At 39.8% G+C, this 25,870-nt stretch overlaps 1 protein-coding gene across 1 annotated transcript; it reads left to right on the forward strand.

Annotated features, from left to right (window-relative positions):
* The first annotated feature begins 967 nt into the window (after window positions 1-967).
* Window positions 968-24,752, forward strand: pdlim3 (PDZ and LIM domain 3). The gene is made up of 7 exons (XM_023958077.1): window positions 968-2,504; window positions 16,234-16,385; window positions 17,459-17,543; window positions 17,634-17,821; window positions 19,903-20,030; window positions 20,540-20,651; window positions 24,390-24,752. The coding sequence occupies exons 1-7, from the start codon at window positions 2,313-2,315 to the stop codon at window positions 24,577-24,579; spliced, it is 1,047 nt and encodes a 348-aa protein (XP_023813845.1). The 5' UTR covers window positions 968-2,312; the 3' UTR covers window positions 24,580-24,752.
* Window positions 24,753-25,870: the final 1,118 nt, after the last annotated feature.

Below are 25,870 nucleotides of genomic sequence, written 5' to 3' on the forward strand. Positions count from 1 at the left end.
CAGTATTCGGGCGTTAGCTGTGACACCCGTTAAAGGCATCTCTTCGGCAGTTCATTTTACACTGTTTTGCTCCAACATCCCATTCAGAACTTGTTTTGTTCAGAAACAATCATATTATACCACAGAATAGGTTTTTGAGGCCAAGGAGGCAGTAATATCCTGTCTAATCAAACAGAACGCTTGAATATGAAGTTCTAAAAAGCTGAACTTCGATTAGTCTGCGAAAAATCTACATTCTGTCATGGCCAAATTACCAAACAAACAACCAAAATAGTCTAAAACTCCTAATTAACTATTAGCTTAGGCAGGCCCAGATGTTACGGACCATGCATGTTCAAAGTCCGGCCCTTCGGCCAAATTTCTACTGGCCCTCAGGCTCCTTCCAAAAACTCAAAAATATGTGGCCCTGAGCATTTTCTCATAACTATGTATACAATTTCTTGTTTGTGATTGGCTAAATTACATCTTGAAGGGCTTATGCTATGCTAAGTCTTTTTTTTAAATTTTAAGTGTATTATAATGCATGACCCTGGGAGAATTTCAGGCAGGCAGCTCAGCAGTGCATTTATAACCACCCTGCGGGCAGTTCAGCCCAATTAACTCACCTGCGCCTACGCCCTATTCATCCATTTCTGCGAGCGTTGCGTTTGTCGCTCCGTTAGGGGTAGTTTTAGACCCGTAGTTTTCTATGGAGATCTTGTTTTATTGTATCTGAATGGAGCCTCATGCCAAACTAAAAGAAAATATAGAAAATAAAGCATTCTCTATTGCATGAGTTTTCTGACTGACATGTTCATTCCTCACGAACAGAAACCCCAAAGCGGTGTTTTGATCAGCATTTCTAAGTGTTCCTCTAAAATCCTGCGCTCTGAGCACCAGCCCCTCCCAACCCACAAAAACGAGCGGGTTCTCACGAGCTGACGTAGACCAGTGAGAAGAGCCCCTTCCATAAAGAGTCTGCACTGCCCGCACCGCCCCCCCAGGCTACAAAACATACCCATTTTTTCTGCCAAAACGCTTTCATTTTATATGCACAAGATGCACATCCATCTTTGAAAACGTTTGGATGTCGTGGATTTCGTGGACAAGACGCTGACACACTCCTGAGACTGACCCTAGGATGACGTCATGAAGTGGGCGGCACCCACATGGAGCGAAAGCTGGAGCCTCAGGGATCAAGTCGTCTTACTTCTGGGTAGAAAAATGGCTTATGGAAATAACTCATATTTAATTATCTTGTGTGCTAAATATAATACGTTATCATAGACATGGATACGGTTTAATATAAAAGGCTTAAGAATAGCATGGTATAGGCCCTTTAAGCCGTTGTATAACAGTGTTTTGCAACCGGTTTGTGACCCTTTCTAGCTCAGTTCTAAAATGTCAACTGTAAATGATAAAATAATTGACACGAAGGATTTCGCTTCCAGAATAAGCAGAAAATGGAAATTTTGTTTTATGAGAACTGTGTCTGCCAAATACGTCAAGAGATTTCTGATGTTTTCAAGAAGTTCAATGTCTAGGCAAGACATGCTAACTTTGACGAGCTAATTGAGAGTTTACGAGGTGAAAAATGGAAAAATTGACAAGAATTTAGTTAAAACCTAATTAGATGGGGTTTATTTCTGTGAACAAATGAAAAGTGTATCACTGCACTGAAATGTTCATTAAAAAGTTCATTTGCATTTAATGTGATAAAAACAGTTCAAAGAATGTCAGGCTGAAACCTTTTTACCTCACCAAATTTGTCCGCCTTTGCAAAACGTTTGCGCCCCCCCATCATAGACCATGTCCAGACACATGACTAAGGAAAAATGATCATAAGAGGTGTTCTTTAAGCAGTGAGGGAAAGCTGTTTTGTATGAACACATGTGAAATGAGAATTGGACTGTCATCCCGCCTTGGATTCAGACACACAGTGCTGTATGGGATCAATAGTGGCTGGAATGCGTCTGTGAGACCTCCAGGACCTCCTAGAGGAGCCTTGTCTTCAGACCAAATAAGGACAAGAGCAGCAGGGCTTAAGCATGAGAAGAGGACAGCAGGAGCTGGAGGGCTGGGGCTGTCAGCAGATGGGAAGCTCTTCCATAAGTTATCTGTCAGATAAACATCTCCATGCAAATGTTCGCACGGGCCCAAACGTGCACTTTAGTTTGGTTTAAACATTTCCGGAGAACCAGTTGCAAAGACAAAAACTCAAAACAAGTACACCAGTTAGTTTTGATGGGACAAGCAGACAGTCTGATTCCAAAATCTGACCAATTACCTCACTGGGGTCTGCCCATTTCCCCTCCCTCTGCAACCCCCCCTGCATGGATCAAAATCACCATCATGGTGATACGTCCTTGCTGTTCGACAGCAATCGCAGCACTGAGCGGTTCCACAGACAGCTGGGAGATACCCTGCAGGTCATGCCACTTAATGTGGTGTTGGATGGGCCGGCCCCCTGGGGTTTCCGCCTGACAGGAGGAAGGGACTTTAACCAGCCCCTGACCATCTCCAGGGTGAGTGATGCGATCTCTGCCTTACAAGGTCAAAGCTGAACTGGTTTGAGCAAAAGAAAATTCATCGTTTTTTTTGGGGCCTCGATGTAAATTTTAGCCGAAATAATCATTCATTCATTCATTCATCTTCTTCCGTGTGTCCCTTTCGGGGTCACGGGGTTGCCGGAGCCTATCCCGGCTACTCATGGGCGAAGGCAGGGGAAACCCTGGACAGGTCGCTAGTCTGTCGCAGGGTCACACATATCACAACCATGCACACCTATGGACAATGTGGAGTGACCAATTAACCTATGAAGCATGTTTTTGGACGGTGGGAGGAAGCAGGAGTCCCCGGAAAAAACCCACGCATGCACGCATGCAAAATAATTATTTGACCAAAAAATAAAATGTTTTAAAAAAAAACACGGTTCATGTGAATTTTTCTCCTTCATTCCAGATGGATGACACATGGCTTTATTTTTTCACTTGGTTACACCAGCTGGGTTTATTCTAGAAACATGAAGGGGTGGTGCAGAGCCTGCACCTGTGCAACCAAACAAGCAAGAGGCTTAGACAAAAATAGAGGCTGACATGTTCTCAGACACACGCACACAAACATGTGTTACATGCTACACAAAAACTCAGAAAAAGTTTCCCTGAATCTTCTTTAACCCTGCAAACACAATCAACTAAAATTTGAAAAAACTGGGAAATGAGTGTCAAATAAACATTTTAAAAAGCAGACCTTTTCCGAGACTTTTCAGATGACATGATTATTAATATAAGAATATTTCTGAAATGTACTAAAATAACACACATAATGCAGCTTTGGAGTTTGCTCTGTTCCAGTTTCTTGTGTTTGGCAGCACTTTATCTTTAAAAGTAGAAATGGGAGGCATGACATATGGGAGCAAACTATTTCATGACTGAAAAATAATTAAATAAAACTGCACTTTTCTGCTAAATTTGCAATAGTTTCCAGCTGCAAAAAGGACATTTCCTGTTGATGAAATATGCAACAAACATCTGAATCCCCAAAGGAAACACATAGAGTCAGAAATGAGGGAAACAAGGGGAGCGTATGATGTTGAGAAGTATTTTTGGGAATATTTTTCTAATGAGAACAAAAAAAAAGCATCTGTTGCCACCGACCTCTTTGCCCAGCTTAGTATTGAAGAGTGGAAACAGAAGCTCATTATCTTGGATGAAAAAAACCAAAGCTTTGAACTTTACTTCTCTTTTAGATCAAACATAAAATGTTGATTTGCATAAAAGTCAGGCTTAGGGACAAAAACCAGAGAAGATGGAAACATTTTTCATGAATTGTGTGTGTTCAGTTTTAAAATGTATTTCCCAAAATTCCAGCTCTAAAAATCCAGCAGCCTTTTTTGCTCCTGTCTTGATTTTTGACAGAAATATTGCTGTAAGTGTTTTACAGCTAAATCCCAGAGTCAAACAAAGTTCAGGGTTAGGAGTTCACCTTTATAAAAAGAAATTAAACAGGACGATGCTAAAAGTGGAGCTCAGAGGCAGTTTTTCTCTGTCTGGCAGCCACACACCTGTCGAGGGATAAAACCGTGGATGATCGATTCAGCAGTTTGGAAAAAAGAATTATAATGATATAATAACATAATTATTTTTACTGTATTTGTGACCATAACTGAGTACAAAAACTGAAGTCAGAAAGATCCCAGCCACTCTGTTTAAGCTGAAGTGAGTCCAGTGTCCTCATCCACAGCCATGTTTGGTCAGGAACATCCTGCCCTTCATGACTCACCAGTTTAAAAGTAAACACAAATGGTTATCATCCTCATATTCAGCAAACAGCAGCCTTACAGGGGCACTTTGGAGCTCCAGCAGAGTGTCTCCCTTCAGGAGCTGCTTTGCCGATGGAAACAGTTGTTCAGGATTATGTGTCTCTGCAGGAGGTGTGTTATCACAAACACCAAGACCACCCCCACTGTAATCGTCAATCAGTCTTCATTTTAATGAATGCAGAACAAGTGTTTCTGTTGCATCACCATGATATATTTGTGAAAGGCCGACTATCAGGATCTGATTGATTCTGTGCCAGGATCCACCTGTGCAACAAGTTGGGATGTTTTCACACTTGTAACCCAGCTGGCCCCCGGTGGCTCAGCCATCCCCCAATATTTGTCTGCGTTCACGTGAAGGTGGAAATACTTTGGAACAAGGAATATGTTTTACAAGAATCCTAAAATGAGAATGAAGCAGTAGAAAAGTCATTTTAATATCAATGCTTAAGTCCTTTAGCATGTTAGCTGAAGTGACCTGAAAAGAATTTAGAGCTAAAAGCTAACTTTGCCTTTTATTGGACAGAATATGATGTGTTGGATGCTTCCAGACACTTTCCCGACATAACTTTAGTTCGACATAAATAATAACAAATGAACTCTGCAATGTCAAAAGTCCGAATAATAAAGACCCACTCTGCTGTTTTGTGTGAGCGAAGGCAGACACGGGAGCAGATGATAAATTACCATTGGAAAAATAACCTTTGCACATTTTTTTATTATCTCTTTATTTAGTTGTTTTCTATTTTGCACATTTCTTTTGCACATCTTTTTACCTGCCCTGTTCTGTAAATAGATTTTTAAATTATAATACCTTGATGTTTGTTTTTATGCTACATTTTCTTGTTCTTGCTTTTTTATTAAATTCTAAGTCTTTTTTTCCCTCTGCTGTCAGTTGCTATGGTGACAAACAAATTTCCCACGTGTGGGATCAATAAAGTATCTCTGATTCTCTGATTCTGATACCGTATTTGTGATGTAGAAATTAGCTCCCTGCCTCGGCTCAATTCTGATGCATCCACTTGCAGACAAATACATCCATGTACGTCTTTGTTGTGCTCTGATATAGCTCGCCATTTTTGTTGCACCCCTAATGTTAGGTTGGGGTTGTGAGGGGCTGTAAGCTAGCAGGTAAGAATGTTAACAGATTGATGATGGGAAGTCAGGTCAGGCTCACTCCACGCACAACTCTGATGAGAATTTCTAATAAAGTCCTGCCGCTCTGCAGAAACTATGTCCTAGAAAACAACACAGTTTTGTTTTGGTGTTTTTTATTTTGGCTAAAAAAAGGCATAATCATAATTATGACACCACTGGGAACTCTTAAAATAGATGAAAAGATGATCAGAAAGTGTTTTTTTATAACACTATTTTAACACTTTTCTGAAATGACCTAAAAATAATATGAAGCTAAAAGTTAACTATCACTTTTATTTGACAGAATTTGATTGCTTCAAGACACTTTCCACTCATAATTTGAAAAAAAAAAACTTTAAAAAGTTAGAATAGTGTTTTAAAGATGCAGAGCTGCAGAAACCAACATGCTTATTGTGTGTCAGGAGAATATTTCTGATGGGCAGATTCCTTTCTTTGCTGTGGATTTGTTGCTTTCTTGCAACTTGCACTCAACTCATTTGTTCTCTTTAGCTTCAGTTCTCCAGTAAATTTGGAATGATTCGAGAAAAGTGATCCAAAGAAAAGGAGACAAAAGGATAAAAAGCTTCATAATTTAAGGTAGAATATTTGAGTTTGAGCTGCGTCAAAACAAGAGAATGAAGAAGGTTCAGGAAAGCCGATCTGACAGCAGCACTCAGACAAACGCATCCGTGTAAATCACTCTTCCCTCTTTGGCGGCATGAGACATCCTCTCCGCACTTTCATCCACAGTTATTTATAGCCTTGTTATTTCATCTCAGTTTCAGTGCAAACTCTCTCTAGGGCTTGGTTTGTTATTTATATTATTATGGTCTGTGTGAGCATGGGTCAGGGCCTGTGTAAAGTGAGAATCAGCTCACAGAGGTTTTCTGTGTGACCCTGCAGCTTTCTTGGAAGCTTTTTCCAGAAGATTATGTTGATCTGGGCAAACAGGATACATGTTCTTTTTTATGCTCTGTTGGATGTCTACTTATGGGTACCAAGAGACAGATGTGAACCAGTGATAGACTGGGCTTCTCCCCCTGTATCTCACTGTGCTGTTTTAAATTTGTGAACTTTTGGAGACTTAAAGATTTAGGTCATGACTGAGCCCCCCCCCCCCCTTTTTTTGTGTCTCCTCCAACTGGGGAGCAGGTTAGACTCTAGGATTAGAGAAACAGATCAAAGGAAGGGATTTAGCCACCAAATACAGTATCAGTAGATTAAGTACCCATGATGCAAAACAGGCCAGGATTCTTTTTAAAGGCTTGCTTCATCTAAATAGAATTTACAGAACTTCTGTGTTTTAAGATGACAACAATACCGACATGCAAAACCATCAGGACAACTATTTTTAACTTTTAATTAAAAAAAAAATAAAACGTTTTAAATCATTATTTAGACCAGAAGTTTCATAGTTTGTGACTTGAGTGTTCTTCTTCTTCTTTTGCTCCTGGTTGACCCTTTTAGCACAGCTTCTCATTGGTGAAACACACCTGGTACAGACTGTCACCAGCTGGTTGGACAGGAATTTTCCAGTCATTGGAAAAAAAGCTGAACAGCAGCCATCAAAGCCGAGATTTGGCCAATTTTAACAGTTTGATCATAACTAAACTTGTTGAATTATTTTTACAATGGCCACAATACTGTAAACCTTACATGTTTTTTCAACAAAAGACAAAAAAAGCTATTGAAAGGCAAAGCCCCCCCCCCAAAAAAACAGTTTGATCAACATTTCCTTAAATTTGTGAATGAGAGGTTTAGAGTAAAACTGTTGTTTTGGTGCATGAAAATGATCAACCCAGGATTTATCCTTGATTTTCTCATACTTTAATTTTACTTTTTGCAAATTGTTTTTCAAATTTCTAGTGCTCTGTGTAACGGTACATTTGAGATGCAAACATGTTTGACTAACATCAGGGAAGTTTCTGGATTACTGAAGTGTTTCTGGAAAAAAAACTTTTGTGATTATGAAACTTGACACTTGAAGTTTATTTTATCATTTATACTTGAGTAAAAAGAGAGCAAGTGCAGTATACTAAAGAGCATGTTTGTGGAGTGTAGGAAGTATAACTTTTTCAAACTGGATTTTACAATTCAAATACAAGAAGTAAACTTCAAGTATACTGCCTCTCTTTAAGTATAGACTACTTGTAGTACACTTACAAAGACTACTTTTTGCTAAGAGGAAAGTTATTTAAAAATTGACAGGTCTGAGACTAAAACAAAAAACTTCAGAGAAACTACATACATGCGCAAAACAAACTGGTTATTTATTATTTTTTAACAATATAACTGACCAAAACAACATAACAACATAAGGAAGCTTGTAAAAGCATCCAAAGTGGAGGTTTGGTATCCGTGAGGAGCTCAGGGAAGAAAGAAGAAAGTGCTGCCAACCACCAGGAAACATTTATGAGAGTAATTTAAAAACTATTAGAGTCAGTTATTCTTCAGTGGAATAGATTATTCACATGGATCACATGACAGTTTCACTGTTTGTTTTTTTCCAGCACTTGAACAATTCAGAAAGCTCAACCCAAGGTCATGTTCTTTGATGAACAACAGAAAATAACAGCATTTCCCTCTACAGTTACCGGGTTAAAGTTAATGTCTGTTCAAAAGAAAAAAAATGAAAAAACACTTATTGCAGATTTGAAAAGCTTAATATAAGAAATATTTTCCTTTGTGGACTGAAAATAAACACATGAAAAAAAGACAGACAGACAGACATAGATAACATAATTGTGATGCGGGTGTGACAGCATGCTCTAATAAATATTTTTAAGAGTATACATTTTGATTGTTTATTTTTCTCACTTTACAAAATTCAAATTGGGCAGTCAATATATCCAATCAATATATGGGGTTACTACTTTTTGCATTTAAACAGCAATTATTCTTATAGGTTTTTTTTCACAGATAAGGGTTTTTTTAAGGATCATAGTCAGGTGTTGGACCAACCAATTATCCCAAACAGGTGCTGATGATTGTCAACGTCAGCTGTAGGTTCAAATCCAGTCATGAACTGAATTAGAAGCAGCTGTGGAGGAGGCGGCTTTAAACTGTGCTACCATGGTGAGGCTTTGAAAGACAGTTTACTTGGTGAAGACCGAGCACAGCAGAAAGACTCAAGGTAGTTCTTTTTTTTTTTTTTTTTTTTTTTTTTTTTTTTTTTTAACTTGTCCTGTCCAACAGCTGGGCAGACAGATGAGAGCTGAGGGCCTCTTGTGTTGGACATATTTTACTTTAACAAGAGGGGTTATTAATCTTCAGACAAACCAAAGGTATGTCTGAATAAACCCCTTTTGTAATTGAGGCCAAACTTTATTAATTTCAATCATGTCTGAAAATCTTTGGTGTTGGACCGGACGGAAAAGGAAAGAGGGGAAGAAGAGAGAGGGACGTTAGAGAGAGGGGGGGTAGGGGGTGATAATAGGAGGGGAAGGGGGATAAGACCATGAAGCAGCATAACAAGTTTACTGGTTGTTAATCATTATGGTAAGGTTCAAATGTAGTAAAAAACAAAACAAAAAAAAAGGGGCGGAGCCTGTCCACACACACTGAAATCTATTAAACACACCTGCTAGCTGCAAAAATGTAAAAATGTAAAAATGTCCACCTGTCGACATGTACACAAAACAGATAGTGTTCACACGCATACTTATGCCTTAAAACCAACTAGTGTGAAATATTTCAGTCATTCAGTCATGCAAACTGTTAGTGCAAAGGTGAGCTAACACCAGTGCTCAGGTGAGTGTTTATGTTCTTCCAAAATGGGTGGTGGAACGTGAAAAGAAGGAGGGAGAGTGCCCAGCCATCCCCACCCCAAGACCCCCACCGCAGCAGCAGCGGCAGCCGGAATCCCCCCAACGCCACACGGGAACCGGCAGGGAACAACCGCCGCCCGGGCGACCAAGCCCGCCACCCAGGCCAGGGCCAGCAGGGCCGCCGCAAGGCCCCCAGAGCCAGAGGCCAAGGAGGCACGGAGGGAAAGTGAGCGCCGCCCCAGCCCAACCAGGAGAGCAGCCCCCCCGCCGCGCCGGGAGAACCCAACGCAGGGCCCCACCGGAGAAGGACGCCCACAGCCCCAAACGAGCACCCCACCACCACCCAGGAGTTCCGGGCATCCCCCCGCCCCAACCCCAGATACGAGCCAGGACCCCCCAAGGGAGACCCGCTCCGCACTCCAGGCAGCCATCCGCCCGGCCCACGGTTGGTCCAGGGAGGAGCGAGGCAGGGGACCGCCGCCCCCGCCCAGGAGGGGGGAACCCCGGGGAAAAAAGAGGGCCCACAAGGGGTGTTGTAAATATGGCCCGACCAGGCTCGGCCACAGTTGGAAATTTGGCGGGGCCCAGCACTCAGGAGCGAGGACCAGAACCCACCCCCCAGGGACCAGACACCCCCGGCTCAGATGTAATGTGAACCCCCCCACCGCGCGGAGAGAGCACCGCCGGGCCCAGGAAGCCGGCACCCCGGGGACACGGCCGCCGTTGCAAAGGGGCCCGTACCCCCCACCAGGGAAGAGGCAGGGGACAGATGGACCCAGGTCCCACCTTCCTTGCAAAATGTGTGTGCGTGTATGTGTGTTTGAGAGGGTGTGTGTGTGCATGTGTGTGTGTTTATGTTGGGATGTATATATTGAGGGGGGAGGGGTGTGTGTACTAAGGGGGGTGCAGTTAAAATTGGCGGGTAGGGCACTAAGGGGACATCTCCTGATTACTCACAGTGACGTCCCCTCACCCTCCCCACCAAGGGGCCCTAAATGTCTAAGGTGCGGTTAAAATTGGCGGGTAGGGTGCTAGGAGGACATCCGCTGCTTGCTGGCAGTGATGTCCAAGCACCCCCCCTACCAAGGGCCCTACATGTCTAAGGTGCAAATAAAACCGAAAGAGGGGGGGCCCACTCCATACGGCAACCATAGGAGGGGGGCTACTGCCTAGTAAACCCCCCCCCCTCAAGGTAGTTCTGCTGTTCGGCAAGGTTTCTCCCAGACAAATATTTTCAAGATGTGCTGTTCAAGCTCTTTTTAAAGAAATGGGCAACCTCGAGGGTTGTAGACATGCTAGGAATTATCAATGCCCAGAAATACAGGCAGATCTTTATCCAACATGCAAACCTACCAGGTAGGTTTTTGATTATCTCAAAATGTTTTCTACAGCAATACAACAACTCCAAACATACTAACTAATGCCGTAGTCACAACTGCCCTTACAAGTGGATACAGGCTATCTGCGGGTAAAAAGTTAATGCATATTTGAATGCAAAAAATGTTTTGCACACATGCATGTTGTGAGCCCAGGTTGTAAGGAACACTTAAATCACTCATTTTTCAACCAATTTGCGCAGGGAGCCCATTAGTGCAGTTACAGTTGTAAGTGTGCGGTCCTTGATTGTCTTCTTCCATGCTGTCTGACTGTTAGAAATGAGGAATTAAGACAATCAGGGTGTAGTTTGCGTGGACATCCTACGTATGACATGCACATCCAGAATCTCATCCAGTATATTCTTTTGTATCTTCTTATGAGCTCCTACTTCTTATTACATGCATGCAGTCATTAAAGAGCCAGGGTGCACGCTTTACTGACAACTAGACTGTGGCGTAAAGGGCAATATACAACATCATCCCCCGTACTTAAGAAGCGTGTGTAACTCACATTAGCCCTACAAATACTTGACGATACACTCACAACAATGGTACGTTACATTTACAAGACGTCTGTTGAGGTGGCCGCACAAGCCTCAAGGGAACAAGACACGCCTTAGATTAGATTAGATTAGATTTGCTTCATTGTCATTGTTCGTTGGACAATGAGATCGAGGCATCACCATAACAGTGCAAGAATATCAAGGAACAACGGAATAAATATCAAACAGATCAGTATATACAAGTCTAAAAATATAAACTGTAATGAAGAATGTCCGCAAAATTGCATGCAAAATTTGTGTGTAAACATGTCAGATGTGCAATAGGTAGCAATGAGATATAGTGTTGACACTGTGGACAGAGTAAGTGGACAGAAGTATGGATTTTTATCTGGGCATTTTGGAATTGAGAATGTTATTGCCTTGGAAAGAAGCTGTTTTTGAGTCTGTTCGTTTTGCTTCTGATGCCTCTGTAGCGCCTCCCAGAGGGCAGCAGGTCGAACAGGTCTGAGCCAGGGTGTGAACTGTCCTTGATGATGTTCTGAGCCCTAGTGATGCAGCGCGCGGATTAGATGTCCGTCAGGGGTGGGGAGAGGGCACCCAATGATCTTCTTATCCGCGACCGCGCACCTGCCGAACCAAACTGTTATGCAGTATATGAGCAGGCTCTGGATGGATGACTGGTAGAAGGTCAGTAGCAGGTTGGTGCTGATGTTGTTCTTTCTGAGGACCCTCAGGAAGTGCAGACGCTGCTGAGCCTTCTTGATGGTGGCTGTGGTGTTGGTTGTCCAGTAGAGGTCGGCAGAGATGATAATGCTGAGGAACCTGAAGGTGTGGACCCTCTCCACATGCTCCCCATTAATATGGAGGGGGGTTGGGCCTGCGCCATGCTTCCTGAAGTCGACAATGATCTCTCTGTTTTGCTGGTGTTCAGGGTGAGGTTGTTCTCTGAGGACCAGGTTGTCCGCTTCAGGACCTCCTCTCTGTATGCAGAGACACCGTGGTGTCGTCAGCAAATTTGATGATGCTGTTGTTGCTGTGGGCTGGGCTGCAGTCATGCGTGTAGAGGCAGTACAGCAGGGGGCTTAGCACACAGCCCTGTGGGGCGCCGATGCTCATTGTGCGGGTGGAGGAGAGGTGGGGGCCGAGTCTCACAGTCTGTGACCGGTTTGTGAGGAAGTCGTTAATCCAATTGCATGTGGGGGGGTGGGAGGCCAAGAGTGAGCAGTTTATCGCAGAGTCTGTCCGGGATTATCGTGTTGAAAGCGGAACTGTAATCCACAAAGAGCATCCGGACGTAGCTCTGCTGCTGCTCCTGGTGGTTCAGGTGGTTCAGTGTATCAAGATGCAGCCCTCCAACCCTCCACGGGCCAGGACAACCCCAAAAACCCTGCAGCACCCGTGCAGGTCAAACCGCGTACATGTGCATGTGACTAAAGCAAAAGTCTTTAAGAACCATCCTTAGCGTAAAGAAGAACAAGAAGTTTCGGAAGGGATGGCATGGCCCCTCACAGAACCCTGATCTCCACATCGTCAAGTGTTTTTGGGAGTACAGGAAAAGACAGAAAGACACGAGAATACCTAGATTCAGAGATCAAGGTTAGTTGTCCAAGATGTTTGAGATGACCTACCAGCAGAGTTCCTTCAAAAACTGTGGAAGAGTTGATGCTGTTTCAAGGCAGAAACTGGACACACTCAGTACTCATTTAATGTCGATTTCTCTTTATGATCATTCACTGCATTTTCTTGTTTGATTAAAATAAATGGTTAATTTTTGAGGGGGCTGATGATTTGGGCTTTCTCCTGACGAGAAAAACTGAAGTGGAAAGTTGGCTTCTGATTCCCCTCTTCCAAACCACTTAGGAGTAAAGCGAAGTGAATAGCTGAAGTTTTATTGAATTTTCATCCTCCGTAGAAAATCCAGAAGACTGCAGTTGTTATTTTAACTATTCAGCATTCAGTATCTTTGTCTCTTAGAACTGAATATTTTTACTCTTTATTTATTAGTATTCATTGCAGAATCTGTCTTTTATACATAGCAGTCAATGGGAAATGTCTGCCTCTTGTAGTTGGTTGAGGAACAGCAAAATGTGGTACTTCTTGGTTTACCTGGTTGAAAGATGAAGGCCTGGGTTCAATTAGAAAAGCAGGTTTCCCCTAAACTTTCTCCTTGACTCGCAATTTATAAAGGTGAATCAAAGGCCGACTTCAGCATTGTGTTTTCTGTGTTTCTTGTGCTCCTGTGTTGTCAGAATGATGGAGCTTTTTTCATTTGCAGTTAAGCGTTGCCGCATTGCCTGTCGTGCTTTTATTTTGCAGGTCACATTGAACTCTGACCTTTCTCTGGTCGGTGCAGTTTTACAGAAGGGGGAGACACTTTTTGAAAAATTTGAACCACAGACAGAAACGATTAAATAGATATGTGGAGTTGAATGCATTTAAGTTCTGAATGTGAAGACACTGTTGTGTCTGGTCCACAACAGTGCAGCAGGTACATGCATAGAGCCCATGTTTACTTTATATACCATTATTCTTATTCATAGAGTGAGAGTCTCAGTTTAGCTTTTACATGTGTGCATTTGTCATGGACATGTTAGATTTTTTCACTGTATAAAGTCAGTCACATGTTCTTTGTTTCATTGCAGATTTAAATTAACTCTATATTTCTGCAGAAACTGTGGACGAAATTCAGAGTAATGAAAATAAGCATATTTATTTGGGGGATTTAATGTTAATTATAATTTATTGTGGTTCAACACTTTCAGCAAAGCAGCAAGTTGAACATCAATTTTACATACTTGGAATTCTATAAGGTTTTCTAAACTGTGAATGTTACAAACTGGCTCTCTGTCTTTACCTTGTAAACCCAATTACGTTTTAGCCCTCACCACCTCAGGATCTTTTAGAAACACTGCATGGAAATATATTATCCGATCAATAGAAAAGGAAAGAAAAAGCTAACCCTCTGCCTTAGCTTCATGAAGGTCATGTTTATTGAAAGTATAAAGTAGATATTACATTGAAAGCTCAGAACAAATAGGTAGGATAGCATTAGAACACTCACAAAATTTAAAAAGAATTTTTCAAAGCATTTAGTTTTCTTTTTTATAGAAATTGGTTATTTAGCTGTTTAGCTGAGTAAATTGTCAAGTAGTTTGAAATTTCCTGTTACTTTCTTTTAGAATTTATTTTTTTGACAAAGTTTAAAACAATACTTTTGTTCCACATGTTAATTGTCACAATAACAATAAGATCCACTCTGATTAAAATTGTGTGTTTGTTTTTTTTTATTATGTTCTTGTTGCATTTTTCTCATGATGGAGGACATATAAAAAGTGATGATTGGAGTGGAACTTTAAGCTGCACAATGTGGATTAAAGAAAGTATGTTCAAATGAATACAAACTGACGACCCGGAATAGTTGTAACACGGGGAAAGTTAAGGACAAAATAGAAGTTTAGTGCATGAGAGAATGACACTTCTTGGTAGAATACAACTTAAACTGGTGTCTGGCTTTGACTGATAGTCAGGGAGTCAAAAATCGAAGCTCCATCAACGCAACTGCACCTCCTCAAGCTGCACAGATGAACATCTATGTTCAATAATGTTGTTAAACTTCCCTTTACATTATTTCATTTTAAGAGAATAAGAGGAGTTGTGGTCTAAATCTAGATCAACTGTAAGATATGGATTTATGACTTTTCTTTCTAAATGAAAACACAGCCAAAGTAGCCATCACAGTTTTAGTTTACAAGAATACCCTCCCCTTCAATAAAAGAGACAGCTGTTCTTTCCTGTACTTGTTATTTAGGAATGTGCTGCCAAAAAAAGAGGGGCTTACAGACCTGAATACAGAAAGTGGAGCATCACTTTTAATCTAAACTTTTAAAAATTCAACCAAAAAAAGAAAAAATCCACACTGCAATGCTAACTTTTTAATACCATAACAGTACATTATCGGTTTACAATGAATCTTTTGTGTGTTTCAAATGAACTGAACTTGAGGAAAGAGTTTCAAAAACGAATTTTGATGGCCTTGCTTTTCAAAACCAAAGGGGAATGTGGTATTCCTGTAAAAATCCTGCTTCATTGTGTGTGTGCACATTCAACCCCATTCCAGAGTCTTCAGCTGTGAGAAAACACGATTCTGTCCTCACTGCAAAGACACGTGACTAACTAAAGAGCTGGGATTTCATTAGTGCTAAAGCAGTGCTGTAACACAAGCCTCCTGAAACAGTACCTTCATTACTCTTTTTGAAGATCTTAAAAGTTTTTTATTTGAAAATAGCTTTTAGGAAAAGCAGATTGACTCTATTTTTGTACTTTTTTTGGTGACAAAAAATCCAAACTCTTCCCTCATCTAATAAAAATACATTTTTGGCTGATTCATAAAGGAAAAACGAAGAAAATAAACAGCTTGGGTCCAATGAAAAACCTTTAGATTCATAATTATCTTTTTGATTGCAATAATTTGATGTCTTAATTTAAAAAGAATGCAAACAACCAAGTTTTTATATTTTCTGAGAAATTTTGATCTTCGGTTAAAACTGACAGAGTCCTGAAATAGACTTTGCTAGTTTTTGAGGGGGAAACGTAACAAAACATCTAAAAAGAAAAGCAAAAAAGACATTTAAAGAAATTCCGATTAAAGTAGCAAAATAAACCAAAGTGTTTGGTTTGATCACATTAAGAGAAATAACATTAAAATATTAAGTGCGTTTATCATCATTAAGCAAGCAAAGTTAGCATGAAATGAATAAAAATGCTTAAATGAATAGTTGATAAAAGATATTTGAGACTAAACCCAAATGTTACAAAACTGCATGTAAACTATTAAAACTGGCAAAAAATCTGTCATTTCAAATGGACCGTCTTCCTCAGTTTTACCCCATTTTTCTCAATGATTAGGTGATGCTGTGGCTTTAAAAACAACAAAACTAATGTATGTTAGTTTTAGAATAATAAAAAGAAAAAAGCAGATGAACTCTCTCCTTCTATATATAACACAAACATATTTGATGTGGTTTATTTTAAGTTTACCATCTTTTTGAGCAGATTTCACGAAAATCTTGTGCCACAACTTTTGTTTTGCAGAACTTTTGTAAAGTTATCCAGTTTATTTTAATATAACTCTTGTTTGGTTCCTTCTTATGCAGATCACTCCAGGCAGTAAGGCGTCCTCAGCCAACTTGTGTCCTGGGGATGTTATCCTGGCCATCGAGGGAGTCCCAGCTACAGACATGCTGCACTGTGAGGCTCAAAACAAGATAAAGGAGTCCAGCAAACAGCTGTGTCTCACTGTGGAAAGGTAACAAGATCCAGCAAGAACAGGACCACACTGTTTTACAGCGCATTTGATTTTTTACTACAAAAAGTTCCTGTTTTAAGGATTTTTTATCTACAGAAGTCTTAAATAAAAACACTCAGTGGAACTTTACTAGGCACACATGTTCAACTGTTTACAGAGAATGGTCCAAAAAGAGAAAATATTCAGTAAGGTCCGAGGAGAATGGTGAGACTGATTCCAGTTGATAGAAAGGCAGCAGTAACTCAAATAACCATTGGTTACAACCAAAGTCTGCAGAAGAGCGTCTCTGAACACACAACACATCCATCCTTGAGGCAGATAGGCTACAGCAGTAGAAGACCACACTGGGTGCCCCTCCTGTCAGCAAAGAACAGGAAACTGAGGCTACAGGTGTACCTAGATAAATAATTGTCGCTCCTCACTGTATTTTCTAATAAAGAGCAGTTCTTCAAATTCTGCCATCCTGCATCTGTCCTCTTACATATTTATTCAATCCAACAACTGGGGCTCTCAACGTGGAACAGTTTATAAAATGATCTAAAGCTCCTCTGTTTGATCTTGACCAATGAGCTCCAATGGATTTATGAAAACATGGAGAAGTTATTTGTGGTAGTTTTTCAGACTCTTTTATTGCACCTCGTTGTTTTGTCATTTTACTAAGTCTATGTGTAGTCTATCTATTTGACAGTAAATGTTGAGGTTTTGCTTTCAAGAGGGTTTTTCCCTATTGCTACAAAAATCTAAACTAAATCTGTTGGAATAAATCTTATATTATATAGAGAGGGAAGTGGTATTTATTGATTTAGTAAAAATACTTCTCAAAATAACATGTTTTTATACAGTATTACAGTATTAAAACTTTGTGGGTCCAAATTAATATAACAAAATGAAACTAATAAATGACACATTAAGCCACAGAAGTAGAGGAAGACAGGAATATGGCAGTTCAATGACACATTTCCAAACCTCATTTTTGATGTTTTGTGGGTTAGGATTATAGACTCACAAACTTGTGGCTCATGAAGATAAGCCATGCTGATTCAACCCTCCAGTCAGAATGTGTCTGTTCTCAGGAATCAATCACGACTCTGGTCGCCTCATGTTATGGAGGACGGCAGAGCTCACCCGTTTAAAGTCGACCTTGAGACCAAACAGCAGGTTTGTAGAATGATGATAAATAATTAAGAAAAAAACACTATTGTGTGTGCAGTTATTAGGAACGTTTCGTCCTATTTCCCACTTTTACAGGAGTATAAACCGATCGGCGCCACTCACAACCGCAGAGCTCAGCCGTTTATTGCTGCAGCAAACATTGATGACAAACGACAGGTGGTCAGCACGTCCTACAACACTCCCATAGGCCTGTACTCTTCAGGAAACATCCAAGATGCCATGGAGGGCCAGATCCGAGGCCTTGTTCAGCCCAAGCCTGAGAGGTACTGACTCAGGGCAGTAATAAACATTTCTCTATGAGCCAAAATTTCAAAAAGGTACATATTTTATAGCTTTTCTGAGACATTTCTGCAGAGCAGCGGGAGTTCATTAAAAATTCACCTCTGAGTTGTGGGTGGGACTGTTGGCATGGAGTAAGCCTGCCCCCATTTCCCATAATTTCTTTGCACCTTTTGCACTTTCTCCCACCAGCTTACAGCCCTTCACAATATATATATATATATATATATATATATATATATATATATATATATATATATATATATATATATATATATATATATATATATATATATATATATATATATATATATATATATATATGTGTGTGTGTGTGTGTATTCACAATGGAAATTGGCCAATTACCATAACAATGGTGACAGGGTGACTGGGTGATTAACATCACCCAGTGTGGGTCCTTGGGCAAGACCCTTAACGCTTTTGCCTACCTCACAACATGAGAGACAATGTTAGGAGAAACAATAGCAGACATTGAGGACAGTTACTAGTTCCTTGGAATTTCGCAGGCAAATGGCAACCTGTAGCAGGCAACAAAGAAAGCTGCAATAGCTAAATACCTCCAACGAGTAAGGCAAGTCCCGAGAAGCCGGCTCAATGGCAAAAATAAGACCCGGGCAATAAATAGCTACATGAATACATCAAGCTCAAGGACCCAACTGACAATGTGCTTAGTGAATGTCTCAGACAATGGAGAGCAGAGGATAAAGTGCTGGAGGACAGATCCTCATGGGAGGACAAACCCCTGCATGGGATGTACCAGCCCTGAGCCCTGAGCCCTGAGCACCAGAGCAATAGAGGATCAGATCTACCACACCAGACAAGACCCAAGGTGTAGGCTGTCCAAAGAGGCGCCTGAAACAATCCAGCACATATTTGCAGGGTGTAAGATGTTGGCAGGTAAAGCATACATGGAGCGGCACAATCAAGTGGCTGGAAAAATATACAGGAACGTGTGCAAAATATGAACTGGTAACCCCAAGGTCAAAATGGGAAAAAACACCCCCCAAAGGTGGTAGAGCATGAAAGGGCAAAGATCCTGTGGGACTTCCAGATCCAGACTGATAGTATGGTAATGGCGAACCAACCAGTCATTGTAGTGGTGGATAAAGAACAGGGAAAGCCGTTGTGGTGGATGTGGCAGTGCCAAGCGATGGAAACATCAGGAAGAAGGAACATGAGAAACTGGAGAAATACCAGGGACTCAGAGAAGAACTGGAGAAAGCCTGGAAAGTGAAGGTGACAGTGGTGCCTGTGGTAATTGGAACACTCGGGGCAGTAACCCCCAAGCTGGAGGAGTGGCTACAACAGATACCTGGAAAGACCTCAGACCTCTCAGTCCAGAAAAGCATGGTGCTAGAAACAGCTAAGATACTGCACAGGACCCTCAAATTCCCAGGCCTCTGGTAGAGGACTCAAGCTTGTGTGAGTAACCACCCACAGAAGGGTGAGAGGGGCGTTTTTTTTATATATATACTGTATATATAGATATATATATCTATATATACTGTATATACTGTATTTGTATGTATGTATGTCCTCCATCGTCAGAAAAATGCCACAAGAAAATTTTAAAAGCACCAAAAACCCAATTTTCATCAGAGTGTGTTTTTATAAATTAGTCATCCAAAAATGTAATGGTAGGAAACGTACGATTCTCCATTTGTTGCAGTTTGTTTGCGGATATTTTTTTCAACCTCAGTCTTTGTGCTCTCGTCATGAGTTGCCTCTTCAACGACCCCTCAATCCAGATCCAAAGATGTGCTGAACATGTCAGCCAGACTTCATCAGGCTGCTTGACTAATAGAGTGTAGCTATGTGAATGACAGGAGAGCATATAGAAGAGAATCCAAGTGGAGCTTAGCTGCAGCTGTGCCACATTAAAGTAGGACGGATAGCAGTGCAGTGTTTTCAGAAAAACAATATCTAAAAAGACATTTTATGACCGTCCAACATTTTTTCCCCTGCTTTAAATCACGTTCTGTATATTTTATCTATATTTTATGCTCTGACCTTTAAAATCTTGTGTTTCTGAAAACCGCTTCAGTCCCAGAGCTCTGAGCAGCATCGAGGAATCTGACGTGTACCGGATGCTGCAGAAAGACCAGGATATGCCCCAGGAGCCTCGGCAGTCTGGCTCCTTTAGAGCCCTCCAGGAGTTTATCGACAGCGACGGTGAGCCCTTTCTGCCTCCAAATCAATGCAAACATTTGTAAGATGGATGAGTGAAGGCTGTAAAAAAGAAAGTAAATTAGCAAATATTTTAACAAGATAAATAATCAAAAAAGATGTAACATTCATTTTTAAACTAAACTCTTTTAATGACTCTGCAATTTAATTTCAATTGTCAAACATGTTTTTCCCTTGATATAGAAATCAATGCAACCAATAATTGCCCGTATGTGACATTGTGCGTCACAGCAATTGCAATGTTAATGTCTGTTCTTTGTTATGTCAGTGCCGTGATGTCTAAGTTGTATAATATGTCAATAAAAAAAAACCTTCTCTATCTGCCTCACTGATTGAAGAGAGAAAATGCACTCTATTCTTACCATGACTAAAAAGTGTCATTCTGAATGCAAGAGGCTTTTTGTTAGTTCCTGAAGTGTTCTCGACTTGTGTCCTTCAAATGCTCTGCTTCCATTTATTCGCTTGATTGAAGCCTTCCTTTCTCCTGTGGACAGGCACTCGTCCCATTGTGACCCGGACAGTCAAAGCCCCCACCTCCAAACCAGCTCCACCTACAGGAAACTTGCAGAAACTGCCCGTCTGCGATAAGTGTGGGAATGGGATTGTGTGAGTGAAAACAGAGCAGGACATCTGTGGATCTCATTAATCTGTGGATCTCCAAAAAAGAATCGGAAAATTAAATCAACAACACAACCCTTTTCTTTCACTCTATAAATACAGTGACTCGGTTTGTTGCAGTGGTGTGTGTTTGTCTCTGTGTGGTCATGAATGAACATTAGACTAGTCCAGGTTCTCTGATTTAATAAGAGCTAGATAAGAGGAAATATGACTTTTTTATCTAGTTAGTAAACACATGTTTTATTCAAAGAGACTTAAAGGTAAATGAGCTATTTAAGACCATTTAAATAGACTCAAACTGGGAAAGATGGCAGCGGGGAATCAAATGGCAACCTCCTGAGCAAAAGAATACAACATTTTCGGTAACACTTTATATTAAGATTCCTTAACAAGCTTTGTTAACACATTTACAAGCATTATAAATGAATTTATAGGGTGTTAGTAAGACATTTATTAGTACAATAAGTCTAATAAGGTTAATTAAATTACTTAGTTAACACATTTACAAGCATTATTATTAGGATGTTTTCAAGATGCTAATGATGCATTTATTGATATTATAGGTGCCTAACAAATGTGTCAGTGTTAATAAGCTTAATAAGATTTATTAACAACCTTTGTTAACAAATTAAGAAGTATTATTATTGTTTGGGGCTCTTGTAAGATATTTATTAGCATTATAGATGCCTGACACAAGCCTAAGTGTTCATAAGCTTAATAAGTTTTATTAACTAACGTAACAAATTAATAGGCTTTATTAATGTGTCAGATGCTAGGAAGATATTTATTAGCATTATAGATGTCTTGCAAATACCTGAAAGTGTTAATAAGATTTATTAACATCTAAAGTCAGACCATTGTCTTCTAAATCCATATTACTAAACTGCTTATAAGCTTTACAAATGTATTAATTAACTCTGTTAATAGTTTATTAATTGTTTTGCAGCACCTCATCTAAAGTGTGGACGTTTTTTAGCACAAACAACCACAAAGCATAAAGATTGTAAAAAGAACTTTATGACATTAAAACAGACTAAACATACACAAATCGTTCTGTAAAAGATATATAATAATTTAATTCAGACAAATATTTTTTTTTTTAAAACATATACTGGTGTTGGATGAATAGCATCATAGCTAATAAGGATAAAGTATTAGCATCTATCCTGAGTGAAACATTCATTGCAAATCCCATCACCAGCAGACAGTTCTCTGCATTCAGTGCCAACTGCATTCAACCACTGTTGCCTTGCTTCAAAGTCCACAAGAAAGTTGCACAAGCCAGTCATTTTTGAAGAACGAAGACCATTTAATAAATCTACAGGAGCCATGCTTAAGCTAACACGCTAACCTGCCCATCTTTGATTATGAAAGGAATCAAAGATGGGCAGGTTAACTAATGTCACCATTGGCTAATGAATCTGTCAATCAAACTCATCAGCAAACCAGGCGTGCTTACTTTCAGCCAATTGAATGGCCTCTTAGACTTTGCTTTCACACAGGTGACGAAAAAAGCCCCGCCCATCTTTGATTCTGTACCGGTCGGTCGTTAGCGTGTTAGCTTTAGCATGGCTCCTGTAGGTTTATTGTCTTCGGTCTTCAAAAATTACTGGCTTGTGCAACTTTCTTGTGGACTTTGAAGCAAGGCAACAGTGGTTGAATGCAGTTGGCATTGAATGCAGAGAATTGTCTGCTGGTGATGGGATTTGCAATGAATGTTTCACTCAGGATAGATGCTAATACTTTATCCTTATTAGCTATGATGCTAGTCATCCAACAGCAGTCTGTTTTTTTTTAAAAAAATATTTATCTGAATTAAATTATTATATATCTTTTACAGAACGATTTGTGTATGTTTAGTCTGTTTTAATGTCATAAAGTTCTTTTTACAATCTTTATGCTTTGTGGTTGTTTGTGCTAAAAAACATCCACACTTTAGATGAGGTGCTGCAAAACAATTAATAAACTATTAACAGAGTTAATTAATACATTTGTAAAGCTTATAAGCAGTTTAGTAATATGGATTTAGAAGACAATGGTCTGACTTTAGATGTTAATAAATCTTATTAACACTTTCAGGTATTTGCAAGACATCTATAATGCTAATAAATATCTTCCTAGCATCTGACACATTAATAAAGCCTATTAATTTGTTACGTTAGTTAATAAAACTTATTAAGCTTATGAACACTTAGGCTTGTGTCAGGCATCTATAATGCTAATAAATATCTTACTAGAACCCCAAACAATAATAATACTTCTTAATTTGTTAACAAAGGTTGTTAATAAATCTTATTAAGCTTATTAACACTGACACATTTGTTAGGCACCTATAATATCAATAAATGCATCATTAGCATGTTAAAAAAAATCCTAATAATAATGCTTGTAAATGTGTTAACTAATTTAATAAACCTTATTAGACTTATTGTACTAATAAATGTCTTACTAACACCCTATAAATTCATTTATAATGCTTGTTAATGTGTTAACAAAGCTTGTTAAGGAATCTTAATATAAAGTGTTACCACATTTTCTAATTTACAGCCACTTACGATATATGAGAACTGGACTGAGGGACTCCTCCCCTCTCATGTTCAAACAGGAAGTACCCACTGGCTCCAAAAAGCCAAATCCCATGGACTTCTCTAGAGAAATATAAACTGACCAATCAGATTACTTTTGAGGTGAGGGGGAGTTGAAGATAAATACTAACCATCACAGAAATTGATACCACTTTTGGAGGAAACACGTAATTGAATGGATGCTACATTTATAAAGATAAAAAATAATGTGTGCCAGACAAATAAAACAGTAAAATGAATTTTAATGATTTTATTTTTTACCAGATATTGCAAAGAAATCTCTCAAAAGAACACGTGACAGCAATAATTATACAGTTTATGATCTGACCCTCAAAAAATTCTCATAGAGTTAAAAATGTTTTTCCCTCTTAATGTTTAAGCAGTTTTCAAATGATCACCAATGTTCTCCCTTGTGATTCATTATACATTTTAAAGAGCATTTAAGCTACGTTCACATCAGGCATGTGACGCAAGTTCAAGAACGCTACAAACAGGCATTCTTGAACGTGCTGGACTGTTGCTACCTGATACTAGCACATGTACTCACAGTTAGAAGAGAGTTATGAAGTTCAATATGTTCCAAAAAGGACGCACTTGTAGATTTGATGTGAGAACTTGTAACATAGAATGTGAGAATTTAATCGGAGAGTTGGTGCAAAATGTCAAAGCGGTGCAATTCTGGTGAATCTTGCTTCACTTTCACAGCTCACTCTGATATCTGAAAGACTTGGTGTCATAGAATTCCAGCTGGGCACAAACCAATTATTAATTTATCTGGTTGGGACTTCTGTGAATCTAAAGGGAAGCCATCCAAACATCACTACCAAATCTGAGTCCCTGATTGGTCAAAGTTCAGGTGGTTTAACTTTCAACGCGCATTTAATTGACATACATGTTGCACGTAGAGTCCGAAAACGGACTTAAAAACCTGAGTGTCGACACATAAACAGAGGAGTTTTGTACAGGAAAACCCGAAACTTGCTTTTACATGCGTTTACATACACTTTTCATTTAAAGTGGCCATCTGAACGCACATTTCCGAGCCTGGAGTGAACGTAGCATCACACCTGAGAAAACAATTGTTTTGAAAAAACCTCTTCTGAACATTGATGTCACCTTTTTTCTGTGTTTGAAACTGCAGGGGGACAGTGATTAAAGCTCGGGACAAATACCATCACCCCGGGTGTTTCGCGTGCTCCGACTGTGATGTCAACCTAAAGCAGAAAGGCTATTTCATTGTGGAAGGGCGTCTGTACTGTGAGAGCCACGCCCGAGCCAGAATGAGACCCCCAGAGGGACACGACCTCATCACAACATTCCACTCACCTTAGAAGCTTCTCCAAGCACTTTGCCAAACATGTTCAGTGATCTGCAATGTTTGTGCAAGATAATCTTAGCAGAACGAATCATGCTAATGTGATGAATTGGAAATCACACTTCACAGCTATGTCTCATTTAAACATTTGCCACATTTTTAATGTTTCCAATAAAGAAATCTGGTCAACTTTTTGTGAATTCCTTCATATTAGCAACACTCTTCTGGAAAAAAATCTTTTTAAGCATCAGACCCTTTAATGAATGCTTTATTTTTCTTTGATTTATCTATTTAAAAAGTAGAGGCGTAGTTGTCAAACAACCAAAGTACAAACCAACATGTCTTTCCTTTTCCAAACTAGGAAAAATATATATAATTGTACTGAAAAACGTTTGTTTTTTTTCCATTAAAAACATTTTGCTGGATCCAGCAGGTATTTATTTACTGCTTTCCTTGAGTACTTGACAAATCAGTTAAAAGGTTCAGAGCCAGTAAGATTAAGATACAGTTTCAAGGCCAGTAAGGCCTAAAAAGCAACAAATTCGTTCACTAAAGAGGCAGAAGATTCCAGAAAATTATTTAATATTGATATTTTCTTTTTGAATTTACACCTTTTATAAAATGTCTTAACAAGAGCACCGCATAAGAGTGAAAACTCACTCGACACGAGTGAGTTTTCACTGCTGTCTCGCCCCACTCCCACAGAGAGTAATCCTGTCCCATCCCGCTCCCAGGCCAAAGTTTAAAAAATAATCCTGTCCCATCCCACTCCTGGTAATCTGACTCCCATCCAAAATTAACCCGCTCCTTCCTTTGAATTATCTTTTTTCTTTTATCTTAGTTGTGCCAAATAGGGTCTGTTAAGAGAAGGGCAAACAGTGGTGGCAACTCTCCCGCCTAAATTTAAGCTATCTGGTTTTAGGAATTAAACCAGAGGTCACCACTAGACCGCCATTGTATTGTTTTTTGAAAAACTGCAGATTGGAAGCTTCAGGCACAAGCTCTGAAATTATGCTCATCTGGGGATTTGTGTAAACAAAAAATTAAGATCTTGCTGCTGCGGTGTTTTACCAAAATGTTTAATACAACTAAATTATTTTTAATCATCTTAGGACAAACTTTGTTGACTGAGCACATCCCCCTGCAGCAAGCAACTCTTTCCTTCAAAGCTTTGAGTCACCTGAGACAGAGTGCCACACTTCAGTTCTTTGGTCATCACAAAAGTCAGAACCAATTATCAAGTAGCTGGTGTGGAAGGAAGGAGTTAGCTTTCCAAGGTGTGAGTCATCTCGGACAGGGAAGGAGCC

Source organism: Oryzias latipes, chromosome 1 (assembly GCF_002234675.1).
Source record: "Oryzias latipes chromosome 1, ASM223467v1".
Classification (NCBI taxonomy): domain Eukaryota; kingdom Metazoa; phylum Chordata; class Actinopteri; order Beloniformes; family Adrianichthyidae; genus Oryzias; species Oryzias latipes.

Bases quoted from the DNA above. Each gene is read 5' to 3' on its own strand.
- pdlim3 (XM_023958077.1), top strand. From the start codon at position 2,313: ATGGATCAAAATCACCATCATGGTGATACGTCCTTGCTGTTCGACAGC. The intron at 20,031-20,539 runs GTGAGCCCTTTC...TCCTGTGGACAG, and splicing joins GGAGTTTATCGACAGCGACG to GCACTCGTCCCATTGTGACC. The intron at 20,652-24,389 runs GTGAGTGAAAAC...TTGAAACTGCAG, and splicing joins AAGTGTGGGAATGGGATTGT to GGGGACAGTGATTAAAGCTC.